At 39.4% G+C, this 27,466-nt stretch overlaps 1 protein-coding gene across 1 annotated transcript in view; it reads left to right on the top strand.

The window, feature by feature from the left end:
- The window catches only part of galnt18a (UDP-N-acetyl-alpha-D-galactosamine:polypeptide N-acetylgalactosaminyltransferase 18a), a 282,449-nt gene that overhangs the window by 208,460 nt on the left and 46,523 nt on the right, over positions 1-27,466 (top strand). Inside the window, exons 7-9 of the mRNA XM_041794807.1 lie at positions 996-1,181; positions 2,182-2,319; positions 27,085-27,180. Coding sequence (XP_041650741.1) covers positions 996-1,181; positions 2,182-2,319; positions 27,085-27,180 — 420 coding nt within the window. The remainder of the gene's footprint in view (positions 1-995; positions 1,182-2,181; positions 2,320-27,084; positions 27,181-27,466) is intronic.

Genomic DNA, 27,466 nt, shown 5'->3' with positions numbered 1-27,466 from the left:
GCTTGTGTTGTTAACTGGACATTTACCAAGCTTCGCATACACACATGGTTCCTCTCCTGCTACGTTAATGAATAGAGATGCCACTGATGCTTTCCACACAATTCAAAGACAAAATCCTGCCACCAAAGTTGGTGGTTTTGCATGAGACCCAGTTCAAGTTGGTGGGAAAATTTTAAAAAAAGGATGATCATTGAAGAGGAACAGGCAGAAACTTTTTACATGTTAAGGACATCTGCCTGTGTCTGAGTAATCTGCTTTGCATTACAAATGTACAAATTGCAGGACAGGCTACTGTTGTCATGGCATGCGCTGTCTGGCATTTTTGATTTTTCATGTGGAGAAGATATTGAGAATCCAGAATGTGTGGATGGGATTATTTTTTAGGTGGAAAAGGAAGTCCTCTGTTTTCAAAAATACCCGCCCATATATGGGCAAGGCATGAATGTGAATAAATGCTCAAAGTAATTAGTTAATGCTGATGAACAATGTACATAGCAGCCTTTACCATCAGTGTGTGAATGTGATGGTAATGAGTGTGAATTGATAAGTGTGACTTGCTTTGTAAAAAGCAGTTTGAGTTGTCAGATGACTTAAGGATACAAACATTGCACACCTTATACTAAATTCAGCTTAGGTCAAACATAGGGGAAATTGTTAAATGAACCCAGAAAACTGCTCTAAAATGATCAAATACTCACATTAAAATCATGATGTTTGCTGGTGCTGTGGAGACATATTCCACAGTATCAACTGTCAATTTGAAAAGGGTAAGAATAGCAAATGGGCACTCCTCTTGTACATTACTATTAAGGCTAATTCTATCAAGCAGACTGAGTCAATGGGAAAAAAGGGAAACGAGAAAAATATAGCCCTACTCAGAGGATTGAGGTTTAACTGGCATGCATCCCACAAGTACTGAAAATGTCTGCACCTTTATTTTGGATGTCCTTGCAGTCCCTAAGTGTGTATTTTTTCTTTTTTGTTTGTGTCTGTAGGTGTGGCAGTGTGGAGGCAGTGTGGAGGTCTTGCCCTGTTCTAGGATTGCACACATTGAGCGTGCTCACAAACCCTACACAGAAAATCTGACTGCCCACGTGCGCCGTAATGCTCTGAGGGTGGCTGAGGTGTGGATGGACCAGTACAAGAGTCACGTCTACATGGCCTGGAATGTTCCTCTACAGGTAAACAGGCAGAACACGCACACATGTGTGTAGGAGTTCAATTATGTGCTTGTCTTCTGCGTGGGAGGAGGTGTGAAGGGATGATTTCAAACATGTTTATTTCTGTTCAGAAAGTTCAAGTGTCAAAAATCACCTAGCAACTGTGACTAGTGTCTAAAATAAAGGATAATTAGATCTGGAAAAGTGTGGAAAGTAGCTACATGGTTTAAGTTATTTAATTATAAGTTAGTGTGCAGTAAGCTGTAGGCTTGCTTTGGAGATGTGAATACCTTACACAGTTAGCTTGTATCTTGGATCCATTACTTCTTATAAAGGGCTGGAGGAGGTACTCACACACTAGTCATCTTTCAAATCTTAAACAATTTAAAAACATGGGAGACCTAAGATATAAGGACAGTTTCCAATTATTTTTCATCTTATAGTTCTCTGTGCATTTGATGACTCAGCCAGACTGTGAGAACACACCTGCTGTCTGTGGAAACAGTCTCACAGTGAAGAGTCACCCAAGTTCAAGGCTAGCTAGAAATGCTTCCATAAAGGCCACGAAGGCATGGATAGCATCATGGCACAACAGCTAGCTTCAAGCAGGAAATAAGTAAGAAGCTGAAATCTAGGGTACAATCAGCTACAATCAGCATGTCCTTTGGGAAAAGAGGCAGCTGTGTCTCTTATTGTTGTATATGACAACGCCCATCCAGAAGGGTTTGAAATAAAACCGTGTTGGATGGATCACAGCATGAACACGTCTAATCGCAGATTCCATACCCACTTTTCCCATAGTATCAAACGTACTGCTGATACTGGTAGGTTGCGCTCACTTGCTGTCTTCTGTATTGTCATTCTAAAGTAAAGCTGAACCAGAAGTCCCCACACTATGCTGTTTATTTCCCACATCAATGAAGGGTATGAGGTTAAATGATGTTGCACTTGTTATCCTCAAGGTAAATAAAAAAACAGTTAACCATTACTTGGATGTTTTTGCTGTTATTTTCCTCTATAGAACTCAGGAATAGACATCGGGGACATTTCTGAAAGAAAGGCCCTCAGATCCAGACTCCAGTGTCGACCATTCAGCTGGTTCCTCTCCAACATCTACCCAGAGCTCCGGTCCTACAGTAACACAGTTGCTTATGGAGTGGTGAGTTCAATAGAGTAATAAAAACAACAAATGCCTAAGCATTTCTTTAAAATACATATAAACAATAATCTTAAAAATAGATGTAGATGTGTTATAGTAAGAGTAAAACCTGTCATGTGCAAAAAAAATTGAGATTGGAAATTTTCTCCATGATTAAAATTACATCCTAGTTTCCATGTTAGATGTACAGGTCTTTGATCCAGGCCTTCAGTTGACTCTCTTTATAAGTTGGCTTTTACACTAGGGGCCCGGTCCCGGATCCGCATGCACTTGAGCCCAAGGTCAGGTTCGTTCAGGTAGTATGAATGCAAACGAACCACACCCGGGCACCAGGCCCAGGCCCACTTGGGGAGGTGGTCTGGATGGGTTTGGATGAGATGTGAATGCAACCACGCTCGGATACGGGACAGAGCGTCGTATCAGCTTTATGACATCATCGTAAAAACTAAACTTCTTTCCACAGCGCAGCAGTTTGTTCACATTTTTCCTCAATAAAAGGCGGAACTCGGAACTATTTCTTGAGTGAACCATTGGGCGGAGTGACACAGTGCAGCAGCCTTTGCATTTAACTTTAAAACATCTCCGCCTTGTAATGTTCCATGATTATTTCATAGCATGGTGAATGTGCAGGTCACAACTAGTCCACGAGAGCATTTTGGAGTTGTTGGATTGTGTATTTGATTAATTTGATGAGGGAAAGCAAAAATTACGTCTGCTAAAATCGCAGTGCAGCAGGTTTAACGGTCTCCCCAGCTCTAGAAACAGCTTGCACGGACAACTAAAGGAAACGGACCTATTACTAAGATTATAGGAATTATGGCAATGGGCAAATTTGCCAAAATGTTGAAGTATCCCTTTAAAAGTGATTTTAATCATCCATGGATACAGAATGGACTTTTTGCCAGGTCAAAACAAAAATAATCTTCACTCAGTTCATGACCCCAGTGGTTGCCATGGTAGCTTCTTCTTCTTTCTATTCCTTTGGGGGGGTTGTAAACCAGCTACATGCATACCCCCACCTGCTGTTTCAGACCAAGTAAATATGCAAGTGCGCCCTAGCACGGTTCGATGTTGCTAGTGTGAAAGCAAGCCGGGGGGGAAGGGGGAGGGGGAGGGACCGTAGCGCCTACAACTAGGTCTAATGTGAAAGCACCCTTAGTTGCATATACCCATTTGCTCCTCTTCAATACAAGAGATTGGAGCCCTTTGAGGTCCATGGGCACATTGCATCCCACCTTCAAGTCAGCAGAGAGGTACAACCAGGAACTGAGAAAGGCACACAGTGTCACAGGATCAGAACATAGATGTTCATATAAAAATGAATCTGAGCAGCAGGACAGCCGTGGTCAGCAGTAATTATTCTGCAGTTCTTAGAGTGTAAACAACTGACATGTTAGTTTGAGTGCATGTAGCTTTATTTAAGTATTCTAGATTAAACAAAAATGTTCTCAGAATTAAATAACCTCTGCAATTTGGTTAGCCTGTGAACAGCATTTCCACTATGTGTTAGCATCAAGCTAACAAACTAAGATGGTCCAGCTTTGATAAAATGTGACTTCCTGGTTTTCAGTGAGTTCCCTACTGCACTGTTTGTTTTCTAGAATACAGGGCTATTCTTATTCAATACATGAACCCACAGTATCTTAAATGTAACACGTCATCACTCAGTCCCCAGGGGTACTTCTCACAACTTTTTCAGGAGTAACTGAATTCAAGATGAAAAGCCACAAGACCCTCTCAATGCTTTATCTACAATTTAAAGACCTTTGTCGTGGCAGCTTACTAGACAAGAAGTCATAAAATGTAGAACATACATTTTTCAAAGGCCCTTAATTGGATGCTCCCACAACTAAGACATGTTAATGAAAATATAGAAATAACTGAAAATGCTATGCTGTCATGTTTTTAACTTTGGTCGTTAAACATGTTTCAAGTACTTTTTTAATGTCTAAAGCCGTTAATCTTAAATAAATTTATAACTGATCCCCATTTGTCAGTGTTCTCTCAGCAAACTTAGGGATACAAAATATGTCCCACTAGATGAATGAAAAACATGACAATAAGTCTGTCTGGGGTTTTTTTCCTTCTTTTTTTTTTTTTTTTTTTTTTTTACAAAAATGACCAAACATTGACAAGCTTATTAATGAGTCCTAGTCACAAGTGTTATGTGCTGCCACAAAGTGATTTTCTTCAATGCCACCATTACCAGGTTAAACCCACACGTTTGGTTGACGTTCACACCTGGACACACAAAGGCCACTGCTCTTTCATATTCCTTTCAAAATGATGGTTTGTTGTAATTGATAATTGTTTGTGCATTAAACAAGTTATTGTCAATCTGACAGATTGACTTAAATATTGGTATCTTCAGCTATATTTATCGTCTTTTCACAGAAAACAATATCGTCTTTGGAACAATTATTTATTTTTTTGTCTAACATTTTCACACGGTGTGCACTGTATTTGCACCAAGGTTATTAAGATTGAGCGGCTTTTTGATTTTATTGGTTTTAATGGCCTCGTATTGGACTGTTTTTTCCTTGCAGTCCAAAAAAAGGGGGAATGTTGTGAACTCTAGATATTTTCAACTGTTTCTCCTTTCAAGACTTAAACGTTCGATAGCACTTCATAAAATAATCATGTTTCTCATTTATGTGCTGAAGCTGTCTGATCTTGATATATGACACTTAAATATGAAAGCATAACAACAGACTAAAATCACAACTTTGATCTCAAATGTTTAGTAACTCATTTTTGTGATTTTCAAACTTTATTCTCATAAACGTACAATTTTCATCCTGCAAAATCATGGCTTTAATTTCAATGTTTTGTCTTGTCACAATTCTCTGTCATTGTTATAGAAAAAAAGGTCATTTTGACAAACTAAATCTTTAAAGATTAAACAAAAGAATTATAATATGACCAATAAACACATATTTAGACCAAGGGCCTTGGCACACAGTCTGTTTTTTCATCCAGAATTACCAGAAATTCAAATAGAAATACTATTTCATGTTGAGTCTATCATGTTTGCACACTGATAAAACTTTTGACCATTATTATTTTCAGAATAGTTTTGGTCTACTTAGTTTTAAGACTGAGATTGTGTTTGACAGTTCAGAGCATTGGCATAGCTTCCTTTCTCTCTCCCACTCTTTTGTACTGTAACTTCTAGGGATGAGGGAAAACATCGAAACAGCATAGTATCCCAATATTTTGCATGGCAGTACATTCGTATCTTATCTTCTGCCAAGTATCAATTTTTTTTTTTTTTTTAATTAATTGCTGATATGAACTGAAGTCTATGATACTGGATAAATAGCATCAGTTGCTTTTCTGTTCACTTGATGATGCTGTGGCACCCTTTGTCCAGAGGTCTGAAGAGGTCTCGGCCAAAGAGCAGGATGAAGTTAGTACAATCAATATAGCAGCACCAGGGAAAGGATATGCAAGCAGGGCACAAAGAACATGGACATGACACATGAGGTTTGCAAGGAGTGCTACATGAAAATAAAATACTACAGTAATACAATGAAAATGAAGGCAAGGCAAATGCTAAATCACCTAAACAGTTGAAAAAATGGTATAACTAGCAGTATATCTCAGTATAAGGTATCACAATACGCTGTGTATGTGTGTGTATGTGTATTTTAAAAAATGTTTAAATCCCAATAATATCAAAACATGGCATAAGTATCGTAATAATGTATTATCGTGGAGCCACTAGTGATTCCCACCCCTAGTATCCACAGCACCATGCTTTGCCCATTTTGTGAATTTGTGGAACATAATATATTTAGGCCAAAAACTGTACTGACAACTGTATAAAGTAAGAAAGACTGAGCCATGCTCTGTTCCTGCATTGAGCTTTTAAGTGTTCGGCACAGCATCATGACACACAAACTTGTGCAAATTACCAAAATACATGAAGGGCTATGCCAGGAGTGGACAAAACGTCAAAGAACCACAAAATCACTTTCACTACTTGATGACTGTTTATTCTTATACTGCGAATTTTAACCATGGAAGGACAAAATCGAGGCACTGGACTTGGTGTGCAGTGTTTCTGTGCTCAGATCAGATGACAGATTCAAAAAATGCATCTGACAAAAAGAGACTCAGCGTACAAAGACCTAAAGACAAAAACTGCTGCCAAACTTCAGGCTGATTGTTTTTTTTTTTTTTTCACATGCTGCAACTGGGAATGTTACTGATGAAATGAATCAGAGCTGAAGGGGGGCTGCAGTATTTTGGCTTTAAAAGCAGCCCCTTATATTTTGCTCATATCCTACTATGGCTAAAAATCAACAAACGAAACAGCATTGAGGCAGCTTATGCCTCCTCCTGACAAAACTTATCCATTAAAACGTGACTTTTCCAAGTTTTTCAGGCTGTAAAACTTTACTTTTCCATTAACGCACTGAGCGCACTGTAAGAGCTCACTACAAATCACAGTGGCAGGGTATTGAAAGGGTGAACCTTTTTGCACTACTTAATTTCTGCATGGTTATGCTCTCTTCAGCTATCAGTTGTAGGAGGATTTTACATAATTGAAAAATGACGGTAATCTGTTGGGCTGTGCAGAGTTATCCCAATGCTGTGACTGCTCCCACTGATAGAGGAAGGAAAAATATTACCTCTCAGCTTAGTCTTAATACTAGCAATTGATCTATTTCATTTTTGATTGCAGTTTAACCTTTTAAAAGTATGCAGCTGTTCTGTATTTTGATAGTTTAAACCAATGTCCTGTAGGTTTGAGCACAGGCTAAAAATAATTATGATTCAGAAGCCATTTCCTTTAGGTTGAAAAGGTCATAGACTGTCAGCTTTATTGACTCTGCATGACTTCAAGGCTACCACTGCAGAGTAGAAGAGTTATGAATTGAGAAAAGCAGAATGGCCAGCTCTGCTCAAACATTGCACCAACTGAGTCTGTAGCTCTCAAACAGCCTCTGTGCCACCTCTTGTGTTTGTTGTTCGATAAACACTTCAATCACAGCGGAGTTATTTGTTGACACTACTGAGCATGTGCGGGGGCTCGGCTTTGAGAGTGTGAGATGAAAGCGTCGCCACAGTGACATCTGAGAGATGTAGATATGAAGTTTACATATTTGACAAAAACAAAGTCTCACAGGAAATCGCAATTTGAGAGAGTACAACAGGTGTTCTGATGTGATGCCATCTGCAGCTGCTGTTTATTCACGTATCTTTTATTTAACATTAAACAAAAGCTGGAGTAATGCACAGCTCACACACAAATACTGAACAGGGAGCATATATTAGAATTAGTGCAGAATTAGAACTGTAGCACAAAACACATTCACACAGTGCCATGAACTTTAACACATTTACACCCACACGTATGTTGATGTTTTCTGGTGGGCTGATTTCTAAGACCTTCTAAGGTCATGACAAGTTCCCTCCTAATGCTGAACCCATCTCCAAAAGCAAGGATAAAGGTTTTTACTTCCATCTATGTTATTACAGACTGAGTAAAAAGATACATAAGTGTTAGGCCCAGTGCAGGAGGAAGTGACTGAGGTGCGAGGAGCAAGTCCTTGATATTGTAATTCAGAAGGTTATTATACTACTTTGTTTATTTCCTCTTATTTGCATCATATTAGTGAAAACAGAGTTTTTATTAAGATGGATCTAAACACAGAGATAACAGCTAAGACCCTTTTTCTCTCTCTCCCTCTTACTAAAGTGCAGCTTCCCTGTTATGCCCATTCTAGCCATGGAACAAAACAGATGTGGGAAAAAACTTTACTGGACCAGAGGTCACCGCTTGGAGTGAACTGACAGGATTTTTTTGTTGTCCAGTGGGACTTACAGCACCTTGAACAGCACAGTAATGCGTAGGCATTTACAATAATAAGATTACTATAAGCCCTTCTGAAAATAAATACGATAATCCACCCCACAATGGAAACCAAAGTATGGATATCAAACCAACCGAACCTTTGTGATTGATACTGTGCACAGTCAAAAGGATCATTTAGAAATTATCACGTAAGTGGAGATAGCATTTTTATTTTAAAATATATATATTATTCATATTGGTATCCAAAATGCTACACCCTCAGAAAAGAATAAACCCACTGAAGTCCCTCTTACCGTTTAGAACAGTTGCTGCCTCTTTGTGTGCACAAACGCTCCTTCCACTCTTCTTCCTGAAATCAAATGTGTATGGAGTTTGAAACTGGGAAGACAGAGAGAGTGGGGAATGATGTGTTGAAAAGGAGCCAATGGGAAGGATTTTAACCCATCACCCGCCTCAAGGACAGCATCCTCTGGACAGGAGCCACACTGGCATTACCACTAAGGATGTTGTTGGCACTAGCTCAAAGCTCCTATATAGGCTAACTGCAATTTCAAAGGAACATGCAAAAGCCCAAAATAAGTGCAATAACTGAAAGAAAAAATGCTTCAAAGCTGAAATCTATCAATCAGTCAATCTGTGTTTATATGGCACCAATTCTTAACCAAAGTTATCTCAAGACACTTCACAATGAGGGCAGGTCCAGACCTAACATTACAGTGCCAGGAAAACCTTCCCTTTAGCGGTCAAGAACCTCGAGCAGAAATCTGCCGAAGCCATGCTGGAGTTGGAAAAAGAAATGAGGTAGGGGGTGGGGAAAAGCAGGAAGAGAGAAGAGGGTGATGCAGAAAGAGGGAGAAGAGAAACAACAAAATCACAAATGTGAGACTAATTTATGACTGTCATGACAATAAACTTATCTCCCATTTTGTAGGAAAGGGCTCTAATGTCAATAATGTGTAAAATTGGCAATAAAAACAATGACTGATAGAAAACTGAACAATATGATATAAGCAACAGCATCTAGAATAATTATGAAACAGAGAGAACTATTATGAATAACTATAACAGTTAAAGTTGAGATGCTCTTAGATTGAAGGTAAATATTCCTGTAATGACAATCCAAGTAAGGATGATGTTGGTAGCTGAAGCAGTTGGAGACAGGCAGATCCACAGCAGCAAGCCTGTAAATGGAAGTGCTTCAGGCTTTTAGGGTAGGCAATAGCTGCAAGCCTAACTAAGTTCCATCTTAAACACATCCCTCTGCCCAGCGGCAGAGTCTTGCCCACCATGTTTTTACCATTCCTAATATCCAAGTCCAGATACAACTAGCTGTAAACCTCTTGGCTACAAATTAAACATTTCTCCTCTTTATCAAACACTGGAACCTTCCCCACCCTGAATCCCCTGCTCCATGTCTGACGTCTTCAGTCTGCTGGGGGTCTAAGTACCCACACAATGGTATAGGTGGTAAATGGTAAACTGATGAGTCAGTCAGTCGGTTTGCCAGCTTGTCCAATCATATGTATTAGTCAGTAATGTAATACAGGTCATCATTCCCCTCAAAATGTATTTTAAATGTCACTTATAATGCAAAGTACACCTTTTTAGGCTTTTGTTGCAAAATATGTGCCCCACACACACACACACACACACACACACATACACACACATCCATTAAGCCACACCCATTTCATGAGAGGGGCAAAGTCAGACAGCTCATTAACATTTAAAGTCACAAATCCAATACTGGAGTGTTTTTTCAGCAACAAACTTCACAGGCATGTTTTTAGGGACTTCTGAGATGAATATAATCTTAAACAGGTAAAATATGTAATCTTTAATAATCTTTATGATCCATTTGTAAGTATGCTAAAATGCTAAGATTAGCACATAGCTCAAAGTTCCCAAAGGTATCAATAAAATATCATTTTCCACACCACTAGATATGACAGCAGCATAAGGAAAGCTAAACATGGAAAGCCTGACTGGTGCCTAGTTTATCAAGTACTGCCTGAAACCCCCACAATTTGATGTGACTGCTTAGTTGAAGAAGAAGTAGGTGGATGCAGTGAGTGACAGGAGGTAGAGATGTAGTTCAGTGAATACAGTGGGTGGGATGACTAGGCTCTATTCAGTAAATGTAGGAGAAAAGCTTTTCAGAGTTTTATGTGAAAGAGATTACTGAAAAATGAAGGCCTCCTCTCCCATCCCTCATGATATACTTCGTATATTGCACTATAATATAGAGTGAGAGTGGAACCAGTGGGGCTGCAGCCAATGAGCCTTTTCATTCATCTTTAGATATTAATTTATCTAACATTCATGAAGGATTTAAGCAGAGTGAGGCTCAGTCAACATACAGGTCCATTCAAAAAGGCATTTTCATTTCAAATCACTACTTTTTAAAGGTCACTCTTCTGAATGCGTTCAATGTTGTGAGGGTGAGGCTATAAAAAATGAAATCCTGAACCTTGCAACTGCAATTTTCAGCATCTCTGAAAGCATGCATTTAAGTAGCCAAGGTTACTTAAACACATCAGTCTTGAAACCACTGTCCTGAAGCTGCTTTATGTGGTCATGTTTTTAATATAATATATTTTGTAATCTGAAAAATGGTCACTAGTAGTGAGAAATCCACACAGAATGATCATTCCACTCTAAAATTTAACTGCCTCTTCAGTGGTTATAAGGCACATTTTCTCATGGTTTAGTGTCATGGTTCCTATCACTTGTTTCCAGCAAAAGAAAGCTTCTCTTTTATTAGGGAAGAAAAACTCCAATCAACCCAGAGTACACCATCTGCCCGGCACCAAAGAGCACACAGAAAAAGTTAGTGATTCAGCAGTAAACATTACTTAACTGCTGTTAGCAGCAGCATTCTATTCACATGGAGAGAAAGCCAAAACAAAGAAGTCTGTTAAAATAAGTCATGCAATTGTCAGGAGGGCAATAACATAAATGCAGTCTAATTATAAAGTTGTTTTCTGCTGTATATCTTTATTAGGCCAGGAGCCAGGACTAGCTCTTCACTATGATTCTAGTTTGCACATAGCTCTGGCCATTATGAGATCATAACAACCACTTCCAACTTAGGGTTATTTTTGTTTTGAGGAGGAAAAAAATCTTATTGTGAAAAGTCAAGGTGATGTTACTTCACAAATTAAGCTGTCAAAATTGCAGAAATTGTCATATAAGTATGAATTTTAGCATTGTGTATCCTAAAACATAGCAGTAAAGACTGCATAGCAAAACAAGGCTGGTTTAAGAATATGGATTAAGGCCCCAAAGTGTTGTAACATTTGGTCAGTGTAAACAAAAGCACACCATGCCATGTCCACTTCAGGTGGTGGCTTCAGGCACAATTCAAGTGGATGTGGGAACAGTATGAGGGGGATGTGAACTTAATCAGGACACAGTACAAGAAGTATAAGAATATTGTACTTAATAAAAAGTACAGTTACTTGGTTAAAATTTACTTAAGTAAAATTACTGGTCTACTCAGGTAAGGGTAAAGTCTTTAATTTAAAGTTCACTTAAAGTACTGAGTAGCTATTGTAGAGTTGTACAAGAAACTATGATCTTTCCTCACTGGCCATAACAATATGAGAATATGGATCTCAAACCAGGTTGTTCTGTTAAGCCACATCTTTATAATAATGTAAAATGTAACAGCTGTTTTGGGATGTGATGTGGAATCGTTCTGTCACTGTGTGCTACTGACTGTCATTTGCAGTCAAAGCCAAACAACTGGCGAGTTGATTGTCGTAAAACTAGAACCTTCTCATTTTGACTTATAGTGTTTCTTTATTTACTCAGTATTGGATGTTTATAAAATGTAGTGAAGTGTAATACTCCCCCCCAGATTACTAATTTCAAAATGAACTCAAAAAAGTACAAGTACACAAAAAAGCAACTTAATTATGGTAATTTGAGTAAATGTAATTGGTTACTTTCCCTCCCTGCTGAGTACTGAGTACTTGTCAACAAGTAGAGTTGTAAAAGATGTGAAGCGTCATTTTTCATCATGAAATCCATAGTAGCCTGCAGGAGGGACTCTACATGGAGCATAAACAAATGTCAGCCTTAGTGGTTGTCTTCTTTTTGAGTGAGCTAAGGGACCTCCAGATCTTTACAGTGGGGTATTGAATCTTTGACAAAGCCAAAAGACCAAGAGGAGAGATGTCAGATATGAATTAAACAGCATGGAAGACTGAGACCACAGAAACAGCAGCAGCGATTTAGTTTGTTAGCAAATGGCTAACGTTAACACGAATATTTAAGCCAACTCAACATTAGCTCTTAAATTACTCTGCTGTACAAAGGCAATGTTGTTTCATTGTGTTTGTACCAACAGGTCACAAACTTCTGTCCGAGTTCTGACCCGAGTCACAGACTGTTAAAACTGAGTCTGATAGTAAACCTGAGCTGTTGTTTCCCTTTTACAGCCTTCCTTTTTGCACAGTTTACACAGGATCAGACCATGAAAATGATTATTAAAAGCCATTATTTCATCTATCTGTATGTTAGTTTATACAAACATAATGAAAATGTGATCAGCTGTTTCTTACATACAGTCTGTTGCAACCTACACACTGCTGCGTTTAACACATAAACACCAGCACTTACCTTTACGTTAGCTGGTTAGCTACTACCATACAACAGCCAAAGAACAGTTCTCATCAGACACCACATTAAAACCTAGCATTTCAATTAAACTGGTCGTACCATCTTATTCTTCATGAGCTGAAGGATGCAACTGCCACCACCAGCCATGTTGGTTGGTGTGGAGAGGAGAAAGATAAACTTCTGCTGTGAATAGTTCGGTGCTGTCCCCTAGTATCAGTGGTTCACAATGGTTTTTCAGTGATGTGCCCCCAATGAAATACTTTTTTAGCCAAGTACCCCCTAAATCAATTCAAACATTTGAAAAAAAATTCGTTAGAACATTTTAAATCTTAATAACCCATAACTAGATCTAAATCTTCAAAAGAAATGAATTGAAAGCAGTGACTGGATGGGCACAAAACCATTAAAAACCCTATCTGTGTGCAAAACATTGCTCATTTAAACTATTTGGAAATATAAATATAAAACTAAAATAATTTTGTGCACATAAAAATACTGAACAGCTTAGTGCACACTTTTGGAATCAAAATAAAGCTCTCCTCAAACTGAAATCATGAGCTTAGTTACAGATAAATCTTCTCAAAAAAGAAATTAACATATTTATGAAAAGAAAATGTTCACAAAAATAATTCAAGTAATTTAATTTGTAATAAAGTATTTACTTAAAAAATAAAAATCTTTTCTTAAAATAACTTCTTTAAGGGTATAAAATCAGACTTACATGTTAAAGTTACAAGATGTCAACACTAAATATTGAATTGTTGCACTAAACTGAGTGTTGCTGCTCCTAGTGAGACATTCTCGTATGAAACTTGGGCTTGAGCTTCACTGAGGATTTTTGTCATTCTTGGTGGCAGAGAGGCAGCTGCTGTGATCAAGCTTTTCTCCAGGTACAGTCTGTTTCTTTGCTTTGTTTTGATCACAGTCATTGCAGCGAAAGAGGCCTCACATAAAAATGTGGTGGCAAAAGGTAGTAGCTGCTCCCAAGCTTCCTGATCCAGGTCAGGGTGCTCCTGCTTCACACACACCCAAAACTGTGTGTGTGGACGTTTCAAACTTCAGTTTCGTTCAGTTTGCCGAATACATCTGCCAGATAGCACAGCTTTGCAAGGCCAGTTTGTGTCCTGGAACAAGGTGGCATGGGGAGAACTGTGTTCAATCAAAAAGGCATGTACCTCCAACCATAATTCCAACATTCAGTTGAGTATTCTCCCTCAAGAGAGCTGGCTCACTTCCGTGTGCAACAGCAGTTGTGTAACCTTGCAAAGCAGATGGATACGCCTGTTTCCATGTTTCTCACTGGCAAATCCATCTTGCAAAGCTCCCATCTGAACGTCTGGGCCCGGTTAGAAAGTGACAGGACCAATCAGCATTGAGGGCAGGGTTGCCAGGTCCGGGGTTTTACCGCGGAATTGGGCTACTTTTTACGTACTGCCGTGGGTAGATTTTGTTGTCCGCGGGTTGAGCAGACCCATTTTTTATGTTTTGTCTGTGGCGCAAAAAGTGAGTATGCACTATATGCGGCGCATAGGAGCGCCAAAGCGATGGGGGTAAAATTATTTCGAGTCGGCATTTTCTGTATTTAACAGCTGTTTGTGCATTTGTGAACGATATGATCAATAACAGAGGTAAGTCTCTGATTAGGCGCCCCGCTCCGCTCCCTCACCTGCCCTCCTCTCGTCCCCCACACACACACTATAGGCTCTCCAGTGCGCGTTCCCTCGAGCACGCAGGTGCTTTCATTTGAATCATGGCTCTTATAAGGCTTACTTTACAAAAAAAAAGTTCTCCCGAAATCCTCTATAAAGGTGAAAACTGTCAGCAGTAGCCTAAAGACTGCAACAAGTCATATCAATAAATGTAAGTCTACACAAAGAAGACAGACTTTAACTGCCAAATTCAAATGAAAACTTGGTTATTATTACCGTCGGGTGCGCCCAGGACGGAGGAATGTGTGTAAAAGAGCGCAGAGGACGTCCGCTGACGGCACGTTTCTTCAGTAAGTCCATAATACCTTCATAGAGGTGTGCTGTCTTGTGTTGAAGCTTCTAATGCCCTCGTTTTAACACATTTCTTCAGTCAATTCCTGCCGATGCTCTCCCATACTCGTATTTGATGATGACTTTTGTGATGCGCATCATCATCACCGAGCCAAACACACACGGATCACATCTTAGAATAATGTAAAACTGAGTAAAACTTGTCCAAACGTGGGTGTTTTATTTGATCTTAAACGTACCGATGATAGATACTGTCAAAAGGGCAGAAACAGACAAATGAAAGTAACAAACTGGCAGGACAGAACAATTTGTGAGGAGGAGCTGCAGGTGTGAGGCAGGGCTGGTTTTAGCCATTTGGAGGTGCAGGGCAAAGAAAACACATGGGGACCCTCCCCCTTTAGCTAAAAGTATCAAAAATTAGAGAAAAAAATAGAAAGCATCCCTTTAAGTTAACAGAGTCACAGAACTACAGTAAAGGTCCAAATATGAAATATAAATACCCAGACACCCATAATTCATCAGCTCTTTGAAAAGCTTCTCATAGCTCTAAGCCGGTGGGGGGGCTGTGATGTATCCGCATACCCCTCAGTTGGTAGTTGTGCCCCTGTGTCTAGTGTATGAGTACTTCATATCTGCAGCAGAGAAACTACTCTATTTACACTCAGATACGACTAAAACAACCTTCAGAGAGGCAGGAAAGCATGAAACATGGCACAGACACACACGCCACCCACAGACAAGCAGAATGTCTGCAGACACTCAGGCAGTATATGCAGAATGGCAGAGGTTTAACTGGATACTTTGAATTTCAGCATTGGGCTGGTTTTGGGCTAGTTTTATTGGTCATTGGCCTGGTTTTGGGCTAGTTTTTATTGGCCATTGGGCTGGTTTTGTCATACAGACCTGGCAACCCTGGTTGAGGGGCAGTACATTCGGGCGCAGCAGAGTTGTGAGTAAGAGGGCAGCAATGAGAGGCCGCTGCAGTTATGGTGGAAGACGTTATATAATTGATGCTGCAAAACAAAGAACAGCATTGAGTTGTTTTCTTGTCAAAAATGACAAAGTCGTGTATTGACATGGGTATAGTTGCCATGGTTCACGTTATGCAGTTCTCTATGGAGCTTACTCTGCAATAAGGGCGCAGCTCACAAGCAGCCACGTCACATGTTTTGTTGCTCTGATTGGCCCGTAAAGATGTGACAGACAGAACGTTCCTCCAACCACACTCTAAGTTTTTTTCAAAGGCTCTGCCCTTTCCCATATCGAAGGTTTTCCAGATGGATGTATGAAAAAAATCCATCTGGCGTGTCAGGTTAGCAGTTGTATGCGTTCAGCTCCAATATTTTCACAGAGGTGGTGAAACAGGTGTGTAGTAAGTGGCCTTGACTTTGTGAAGTTGATCACTTTGATGCTGTTGTTCAATACATCATGTAACACAGGGCTCATTTTCTTGAAAGCCAGTGCCCTCCTGTGTACAAGTGAGTCCACTTGACGTCAGGGTTCTCCATTTTAATGCGTGCTTTGAGTGCTCTTGCACTGCCCATTATAGATGCTGCTGCATCCGTGCTGCACAGGATTTCCAGCTCAGACCGTTTTCACAGAAGAAGGCGTTAACAACATCAGAAATGGCCTCACCTGTTGTTTTCCCTTCTAAACTTTTGCAGAATAATATATGCACATAAATGTCGTCAGTATCAACGTATCTCACCAAAACAACAATTTGTGCATTTCCACTGACATCTGTAAATATATCCAACTGGAGTGAAAAGGAGTCGCCAAGTTTTCCCACAACTTGCTCAACAATGTCTGTCTCCATTTTATCTACTCTGCGGCAAACAGAGTCATTTGACAAAGGCACAGTCTTTAATTTCACTGCTGACTTTTTATCTAGCATGGTCTCGGCCATCATGAAAGGAGCAGCTCCTCAGCAACAGTAAATGGTGTCTTGGCTTTAGCTACGAGCAAAGACACCGCATAAGAAGCCTCTAGGGCTTTGGCCGATGTCGTGGACACCTTCTGCATTGTATTTTGAGATGACCTGAATTCAGAAAGTTTCCTTTTAGAAAACCCAGGTGGCTTACCAAGATGACACACATGTTTTGTCTTGAGATGCCGCTGAAGATGTGCTGGTTTCATGCTGCTGTTGGCTAATTTCTCCCCACATATAAAACACAGTAACTGGGGTGAGTTGAAACTCATTGACGGAAATCTCATATAAATAAATTCTTTGAAATACTGGTGGAATTTTGTAAGCTCTGTTTCACCTTCTTTGGCACTTGTTCCTCTGTGTTTTCAGCAGCCTTGCTGCTACTCTTTACCCAAGGCTCCATTGTTTGAGTTTTCGAGGCAGCGGTGATTGGCAGGAGATGTCACGTAGAATGTGCAAGGGTGGGTGAAACAATCCTGCCACTGGGGAGACGCGGGGTGAATAATAAAATTTAACATCTTGCCAAATATAGAATTCAGTTTGGGAACTAACGCTTATATTTGATTGAAATATGTATTAGTTATTTTAAATTATTTTTGCATGGATGCTTTTTTCAAATTTATATATTTTTTAAAATCTCACATACCCACGGGAGTGCCTTCACATACCCCCAAGGTTCAAGTATTCCTATTTGAGAATCACTGCGCTAGATGGATCAGCTGAAGCAGAAGCTCAGCTCACAGAGGCTGCCTTGTTTTTATGCTGCTAACTTGCCCTCAAGGTTTCTGCTTCATTATGTCCTCCATCAACGATTAAATGAAAATCCATCCGTACAGTCATTTTCCCGCATAGTTGTCTGTAGTTGTAACGTCACTGGAGATATTTTGCATGGTGTCCTCAGTCTTGATCTTATAAATATTTGTTGCCTTAATTAGCCATGTGCTAGCTTATGTGATAGGTAGTTGGCCTAATGCCAACGTATCTGCTAGCACGCCGTCAGCAAGTGATATGATTTTTGCTTTGACAAGCGCATTGTTGACATTTCTGTCTCCTTCTCTGATACTTTCTGCAATAAATTTGATGGTATTTCCCTTAGTATACTCCCTAATTATCCATAGTGCAGCAGATAATTGCATATTTCACAAGAATCGTTCAAGTAGTGATACAAGCATGAAATTTGGTACATGTACACTTCAAGGTCTACTTTTTTCAAAAATAACACTGGCCATGCAAAAATCCAAGATGGCGGTCATTTTTCAAGATGGCTGCCTTGCCTGACCTCATCTATAAATGACCACTTGTCTGACCATGCTTTATTTCCTTTTTTTAATTGTTGCCTAATGAATTTTTGAAGATAAAAATGTTTCTTGATAACCAGCTTCATGAGTTTTGTTTTAATTATTGTCATAACATAAAATTTATATTACAAAGATGGCATCCAAGATGGTCACCATTAATTTAAAGTATTCATACCTAGGCAACTACTGAACATATATACATGATTTTTTGGTGTGCACATAGATTTTTTTGGGTTCTAGAATCCAATGGAGCCATTTACACATTTGTAAGTACAGAACTGAGGCAATGATGAGAGCTTGCAAATGCAATAGAGTGAATGTCAGCACACAACCAGGTCACACTGGTGACATCGCTGCTGTGCTACCCAGCTGAACCCCATGCTTACTAATACTGCAGTATTAGACTAGTAGTTGTAGTATAGTTAAGTTTAGTGTCCCAAATGCTGTCTAACAGCCCCATATCAATTAGCTAGTAAACAGTAGTTGGTGATTATTAGATACAACTAGATAGCCGCACCTATATTGACAGGGCATGCCAGTGTGGGAGAGCCAAGCCAAGGGTAAGGGGGCTCTACATGACTTGCTCATGTAGTTATCTGGATGGTGCACAGATCACACGGGACTTAAATGGTACTGGATGAATGATCGGGCGAGGCAAAGGACACCCAAACCTAGTTGTATCCCATACGGGAGTTTGAGGCTAGAGCACTTGTGGGTGGCATTTGGGAAAAGTCAGAGCCTGTGTTGGATCAGTGTACCTGACCTATGTCGCTATGTTGGCCAGGAGAAGGTCAAAGGCATGTTATTCTTTCATGCCTTCACAGGTTGTGACACTGTGTCAGCCTTCCGCAACAAGGGCAAGAAAACGCTGGCAAACATGGGATGTTTGTCCAGAGGCCTCCCCCTTTCTTCTCCGAGCTGAGCCAGTACCCTCTCACAGTGGAAGATGGCGACCTGGAGATACTGGAGAAGTTTTTCATACAGATGTATGACAGGTCCAGCACTGCTGCCACTGTGGACGAGGCCAGACTTGACATGTTTGCCAGAAAGCAGAGGCCTTACAAGGCAATTCCACCAACCAGAGCAGCTCTGCTCCAGCATACCAGGTGTGCTGCCTACCAGGCTGGCCGTGTTTGGGTTCAGGCAACCAAGTGTCAGCCAGAAGCAGAGAGTCCTGCTGACTCGGGATGGCAGAAGGTTGGTGAAGAATGGCAGGTCTTCTGGACAGCCAACTGCCCCATAGCCAAGAGTTGCCAAAAGCTGACCAAATGCGGCTGTAAATCAGGCTGTCGTGGCAGGTGCAAGTGCTACAGGCTGGGTCTCACGTGTACAGCTGTATGCACTTGCAAATGTAAGATGTGACTCTTTACTCCTCTGGCATTTTTTTTTTCTTTATCTTTATTTCTAATCATGGTGCTTATTTGTACTAACATGAATGTATATATCCATGTGTGTTGTTTCCTATGCACCATTCCTATGCGCCATCAATAAGATCTTCTTTCACTTTGAGAAGTTTTAGTATTTACAGTATGACCTTAGTTGGGTCAGTGTGACATGAAAAAAATGTGTCAGTTCAATTCATTCTTATTAGTTGTTTTCATTTTCTTCTTATTAGTTGTTTATTTTTTATTTTTTATTTTTTTATGCCATGGTGTAATAGTCACTATTGTCAGTGTACATTGGATACCAAAAAGTACCTTTGAGTTTCGACCCTGGTGGTTATTTATGATGGTGAAAACAAAAATAAAAATCATTATATATGGCTGTGTTATTATTTTTTCCTTGGCACCTGCAGTATTCAATTCATGTGAAAATTATTTCATCACCCTAAAGGTTGACATTAACCTATAAATCAATGCAATGCAACATTCTTGACTACAAAGGTCATTATTGGTTCTTACCGAAGCATTCTTGATTACTTTTGACATCCATGACAAGTACGATGAAAAAATAAGAATATTATAGGGCTCTGTTATTATTATTTTTTTTCTAGGGGCCTACGCTATTCGTAAAGGGTTACATTAACCGATAAATCAATGTCACATTCTTGATGACAAAGATCATTGCTGGTTCTGACTGAGACGTTCTTAATTGCTTTGACATCCATTAGAAGGTACGATGAAATGAACAGGGTACCATTCTGAGCTTTGGCCTTCTTGTGGAACTAACATGGCAGAAGAAAAAATCTTTGAATGAATGTAAAAACTTTAAGTTTTTATAAAGTTTTCCTTTGAATCACCTAACCTTGAAAATATGGCTTTTAAGCCAGGATATGCATAGATCGGTGTATTTTTTATTTGTTGGATAAATAACTTTGGAAGGCAGGATCAAACAAAATAGGCAATGTTTTTAAATGATTTTCATTTAAAAACATTGCCTATGTTTCATGGCAGACATCCTTAATGCCATTTTTGATGCAGTAGTTCAGGTAGCCTTTATGGTTATTGGATCAAGTCCGTTAGATTGTCTGACCCAAAAACGGTAGGATTAGAAACAAAAATCATTTGTCTATCTCTATTAGTAGCGAGATATGGCAAAATTTGTCTTTTGCGGCCATCTTGGTTAAAGTCTAATATGCAACAGCCATGGACAAAATTATCTTCATTTGCCATTCAAGTGTTCAAAAAGCCTAGAAAACAATTATGTTTTTTTCTTCAATTTTTTTAACCCATTACAATGGGGCTCAGTGTGATGTGTCAGCTATCTTGGAAAATGGCTGCCATCTTGGATTTTTGCGTGGCCAGTGTTGTTTTTTTAAAAGTAGGCTTTGAAGAGTACATGTACCAAATTTCATGCTTGTATCACCACTTGAACAATTACTTCACTTATCCGCTCCACTGGAAAACTAGATATTCAGCACAGGTGGCTGTGAAAGCTTGACAGGCGTAGCAACAGTAACCAATGGAGGGCAGGGCTTAGTGATCAATTGTGCCCAAGCATGGAACAATGTTGCTAATGTTACAGTGAGGGAGAGGTAAGGGCCATTCAGCATTCATGATAGAGCATGGCACAAAACATTTTTATCCAATGTGAAAAAGCGAGTTCTTTCTACAATTGAATTTTGAGCTCTGAAGGCACACAGATAATTGTGTCTACTGTACAAAAGCTCATGTAGCAGTGCAAGTTTTCAGTGCTTTATAGCTAGTATCAATTTCTTATCTATTAAACCAATTTCCCTAGTTTTATAAGCTTTGATTTGATTACGTTATATCCTGAATAAAGCACTTTCTATTGTCCTAAATATATACCTCAAATCTGAGCAGCATAATACTCGGTCCTCAGCTTTCCAGGGAGGTAGCATGATACTGTATCTTCCAATGTGTTCTGCCTCTCTTATCCAAAGTGAAAATCATTAAAAGTGCATACAGATGATTGAAAATGTATGAATATTTCTGTGTTGTTTTGAGTGCACAATAACAAAACACCCTGTACCCAGTATATTTTAATGTGTCAGCTAAATTAAATCCCTATCCCAGCTATTTAAATCACTGTGTGCCTTTTTTGATTAATTTCTTCTTGACTACCACAGCAATTTGTGGTGTGATGAAGTCAAAGCTGCTGAATTTGAAGGTTTAAAATTAAAAATTACAAAAAAAATGTATTGTTCAGTTTTGCATGGTGATGTCATAGTTTTTCTGGTTTCTAAAAAGTTTGTGTTAATAGGATCTTGCTCAGAACTAAAACACAACAATGCATCTTTTTTTCCTCCCTGGTCTCGACTAAATAAACTAAACTTCTGATGTGAAACCAATCTTCCTCCAGCTTGTCTTTGTCTCCTCCAACTCCTGAGGGAAATATATGGCTTTAGCTGCAAAATGCTCCCCCAGCTTTCCAAACAAGTCCCCTTATTCTTCTCTTCTTTGTATGGAGCTTGGCGGATTGCATACATTGTGTTTTGAGACACTGAAGTTGTGAAAGCTTTGAAAGCTGTACAGTGCTGTCCAAAAACAAATAAAATGAACTAAATGAAGAATACATTGTATAGGGCTTTGAAGAAGTTTTGTGATAATCCTCCCAGTGGTTGCATTCTGACCTGTGTGGGTTTAGCTTTAAAATATCTATTTATTTTTACTGCACATCCTACAAACAACAAATTTAGGTTGCTCTGTTAATGAAGACGTATTGAAAATGTTATCTGTATTTCTCTTTGGAATAAAGCCAAATTAAAGGTGTAACCTGCAAAGGTACACCCTAATGTTTTGTAGTCTGCAGCTGCCAAAAAAGGTGAAGGGTAATGTAAAGTGTTAGTATGACTTTCTCCTGGCAGGCAGTAATTAGCCTGCAGTGGTTCCATTTGTCTTCACTTTAGCCTCACAACTAGAGGTGTTTGGTGTATAGCACTGTCATAACAGTAGTTAATAATGCATGAAGAGCAAAGAATAAAGGAGAGGGAAGGTTGCAAGGAGAGCCTTGCCTTCCTGAGTATTTAAGAGTCATATACATAAATAAACCCAGAAATGTTAACCTATGTAACCTAGCTGAGCAAAACACTGGCAGTCAAACTTTAGATGAACTCAATGCTTAGCAACGATTTATTTTCTTATACATGTTTTTCTAAAGGAATATCGGCATATCTACATTCTTGGGCACAAGCTGAGACCTCTCAACAGTCACAGTGAAAAATTTCTTTTACTTGGGACACTTGAACAATTGTAATTGTGTATACAAAATATAGTCAATGTGACTAAAGCAAAACAGCATTTTATAATAATATATTGTACAACTGGATTATAACTACTGATGCATTCATGTTTTAATCACTTAAATCTAATTGATTGTTAAGATGGAGCTCAAGATGGATGCCTTTTTCATAAATATATAAAAAGACTTTCATATTAATCTGAATCAGCAAGGTAAATATTGATCAAGTCATCTAAAACAGTGTTTTTAATTAAAAGGAATATTTTTGCCTCTGAAATCTGGTTGAGTAAAGTTATATGCAAGTTGTTATCAAGTGCCAGCTACAGTGATGTATGACAGTATTGGCACCCCTGGAATTTTTCCAGAAAATACACCATTTCTCCCAGAAATTGTTGCAATTACAAATTTTTTTGGTATACACATGTTTATGTGCATTGCAACAAAACACAAAAAAAGAGAAGAAAAAAGCCAAAATTGACATAATTTTACAAAAAAATAGCCAGACAAAATTATAGGCACCCTTTTAAACTGCAACTTTGCAAAGGGGCAGCTCGGACCATACATCGTCATCTGAATGAGATGAAACGCTATGGCAGGAGACTGAGAAGAACCCACTGCTGACAAAGAGACATAATGATGAGACTAAGGTAGAGCTTTTTGGAAAGCACGTCATTCTACTGTTTACGGAAAACAGAATAAGGCCTACAAAGAAAAGAACACAATACCTACAGTCAAACATGGTGGAGGTTCAAAGATGTTTTGGGGTTGTTTTGCTGCCTCTGGCACTGGGTGCTTTGACTGTGTGCAAGGAATCATGAAATCTGGAGACTATCAAAAGATTTTGGGCCACAATGTAGTCAGAGGTCATGGGTGTTCCAGCAGGACAATGACTCGAAACATACCTCAAAAAGCACCAAGAAATGGTTGGAGACAAAGCGCTGGAGAGTTCTGAAGTGGCCAGCAGTGAGTCCGGATCTAAATCCCATTGAACACCTATGGAGACATCTCAAAATTGCTGTTGCAAGAAGGCACCCTTCAAATCTGAGAGACCTGAAGCAGCTTGCCAAAGGAGAGTGGTCCAAAATTCCAGTTGAGAGGTGTGAGGAGCTTGTTGATGGTTAAAGGAAGCAAATGGTTTCAGTCATTTTTTTCCCAAAGTTGTGCAACCAAATATTAAGTTGAGATCGCCAACAATTTTGTCTGGCCCATTTTTTGAGTTTTATGTCAATTTTGGCTTTTTTCTTCTCATTTTTTGTGTTTTGATGCAATGCACATAAAGGAAAAAAAACGTGTATACCAAAACGTTTGTAATTACAACAATTTCTGGGAGAAATTGTGTATTTTCTGGAAAAATTTCAGGGGTGCCAATACTTCCGTCCATGATTGTAACTACCTCATGTTGAAGCAATTTCAAACCCCTTGATTTCCACTTAAGGCTAACATTAGCAACCTTACAAATTTGACTATTCAGGCATTTTCTATAATATAATAACTAAGACCTTTCATTGTAGAAACTGCTTGCAGGGTTGTGGAGCTTTTGGAACCACAGTGTGGAGGATCGTCATGTTTTTAACTTCAGAAATATCTGCTGTATTCTCTTGTCAGCGTTCCACAATGGAGACACCTCTTAGCTTGTAATCCCTACTCTTACTACACATTGGGCTTCTTCGCTGATTGGCTAGAACTCATGTGACATCTACGCCTATCAGAGTTATGGGCAGAACATACAGTGTAGGTGGGAGTGCAAGAGAAGGAGATCTGAGAAAGAGGGGAAGACACATGCAGGAGAGCCAGAGGACTATTTAATTAATCATTAATTATCAACACTGATATAAACAATCAGCAAAATGCCAAATATTTGAACCAATAATCTGCCAGACTGATTATTGGTCGACCCTTACCTCCAATTTCCACATACAGCGACCGCACCACGATCCACCAGCGAATCGCACTGCTGAGCAAATTGCCCCCTCTCTAGTTTATCAGAGCATTTCCACAGCCGGCGCTCCAGTCCAGCAGAGGCACATCTCTGGTGCGCGACTCTGCTCCATTTCATTAGAGATACGCTGCAGGTCTATTTTCAGCGCCGGCCGCTGCCAAACCGCGTCAATTCCTGTTGATCAGAAAGCTCCAAACAGGACGTCACAAGCGTAGAATATCTGGTTCTTTCAAAATACAACACAATGCACGGACTCCCGATCGTAAATCATCACTATATCAACATTACGTCTCATCCTGCAGCGAGAGCGAAGGGTCACCAGGAGGTCAGTGGGCTACAACGGCACCATTGACAAGGAAAAGTTAACTTTTGAGGACATTTTGCCAAATAACTTTACATAAAACCACAGATCCTTTAAGCAAACATTAACCTTTTAACTTCCTAATGTACTCACCCAATGGCGGAAGCAATAATATCATAGACTTATACTGGAATAGATGATAAATTAACCCCAAAACTCTCTGCCTGCTGATCAGGGCTGCACTCCACAGCGCAGCGATTTAGACATGCTTTGGACAGTCACTCGCATTCGGTCGGAGCAACCTGCAGTGCTTCGGTCTGGGCACAGTTGTCCTATGTGGAAATTGTGGGTAAGACTGGAGCCAGTAAATGTTTGAGGGTGGATTTCCCTTTGTTCCAATTTTGCCACTGTTTTAAAGACATAAAATGACAAAACTGTACCAAATGAAGAGCTGTCTTGTTACCTGCCAATTGAATCTTATTGCTGAACTGACCCAAATAATCCTGATCTCTAAAAAGAGCCAAAAGTTCCATAGCTCTGAGCGAGGCTGAATGGACATATACTGCTCAAAAAATAAAGGGAACACTTAAATAACACAACCCAGATCCTGATGAATGAAATATTCTAGATGAAAATCTTTGTTCATTACATAGTGGAATCAAGGAGAAAAAAAATAGCACATGAAAGATCAATGGAAACCAAAATCGTTAACCCATGGAGGACTGGATTCAGATTGATATTTAAAATACAAGTGGAAAAATCACCCCTCATGCTCCTGGTGTACTGGCCTGTCTCCTGGTATCTCCTCCACACTCTTGACAGTGTCTTGGACAACGAAGCAAACCTAGCCACGGCGCACAGATGTGCTATCCTGGATGAGCTGCACTATCTGAGCAACTTCCATTTGTTGTGTCATGCCACCAATAGTGGTGAGGGCACTGGAAAAATGCAAAAGTAACCAAAATACAGACAGAAAGGATGAGGAGGGGGAAATGGTCTGAGGCCACCACTTGCAAAACCATTCCTATATAGGGGTTGTCTTGCTAATTGCTTCTTCTTTCCACCTGTTGTCCGTCCAGTTTGTACAACAGCATGTGAAATCAATTCACAATCAGTGTTGCTTCCTAACTGGACAGGTTGATATCCTGGGAAGTGTGATTGACATGGAGTTACATTGTGGTGATTACGTGTTCTCCTAATTTTTTTGAGCAGTGCATAAAGCCATGTTTTGTTTTGTTTTTGTTGTTGTTGTTGGTTTTTTTTGTTGTTGTTGTTTTGTTTTTTTACAAGCCAAATAAAGCAGAACCTATCAGAAGGGATGGTCTTTAATGTGTGCCATAGTGCATTGTGTCTATACAACTAACCCATGAAGGCATCCAATAAGGTGCCCTTTAAGTAAAGTACCCTCTCAGTAGACAAAAGCTGATAGCATGCCCTATAGAGAGCCTACATCCAATAGTTGTAACAATAAAATTAAGTACCATGAAGTTCATCTTTACTAGCTTCCTCTCTTGTGTATCTTGTGAAATGAAGGATTAAATAGTTCCTTGTCCATTATATTAGAAAGCTGTTGTTGGTGTAATAACAAATGTTTAATTTTTCTAAATGTATTGCAACTTTTTGTGTCCCTGCCCAGACAGAAGGTGCCTTTTTATCATTTTTGACCCTGGCCCTCAAACATCCTGAGTTATGCTATGTGAAGTAGAAAAAGTGGGTAAAGAAAACATTTGAATGACATGGTTTTAAAGCTGATGGTGAGCAATTTCTTCCTATTAGCATGTAATTCCAGCATTTTATCTACTCTTACTTTTAAACTTAAGAAGTAAAGAAATAAGAGCTTATCATAAACAGAAGTGGTAAACTGGTAAACCACAATGGAAACCACAAAGGTTTAATTAAGGTTCCTCAGCTGAAGAAAACAAATGAAGAGCAAATTAGTTTTTCCTCTGAAATGTCTTTTGGGGAAAAAACTAAAGGCTGTCAGGAACTGACAGCTTAAATTCCCTTCAAGTGAGGAGAAAATTCTTTAATAAAGCTGAAATTTTAATAACCTAATGCATGTATGAGAGAGATGTCCTCCCACGCTCCCTTGTCTTTTGTTATATACTGTAGACCTGTTAAGTCTATCTATGCTTGGAGCTTTATTATAATTGGGGATACAACGGAACAATAACATTTTCTGCATTGCTTTTGTGTGTCTTATGTCCAGCTGAAGAACAGTCTGAAGGACAATCTGTGTTTGGACCAGGGCCCGGACACTGACAATATTCCCATCATGTACCTCTGTCATGGTATGACACCGCAGGTCAGTGAGCTTCTCTTCTTTGTTTTTTTATGCTCTAGCTTTCAAACACACAAAAAATACTGATCACACAGAGAGATCTTAGGGATGGTTGTCAGCAGTGGATAATTGGACTCCTCTAAGGTCTTTGTTGTTTTAAATCATTTAGAGACACAGAGAGAGCAACAATTGCATAAAGTTGCATTGTGGTTGCAGAGCTGGTTGAGTGATATCTCTTTATTCTCTACACAACAACAAGGATAAGGAAGAATAAATTCAGAATTGTGTCCTAGTTTTCAACATCAATCCA

Source organism: Cheilinus undulatus, linkage group 9 (genome assembly GCF_018320785.1).
Source record: "Cheilinus undulatus linkage group 9, ASM1832078v1, whole genome shotgun sequence".
Classification (NCBI taxonomy): domain Eukaryota; kingdom Metazoa; phylum Chordata; class Actinopteri; order Labriformes; family Labridae; genus Cheilinus; species Cheilinus undulatus.
The sequence above is the reverse complement of the archived record's forward strand: the minus strand, read 5'-3'. Positions and strand labels throughout refer to the sequence as shown.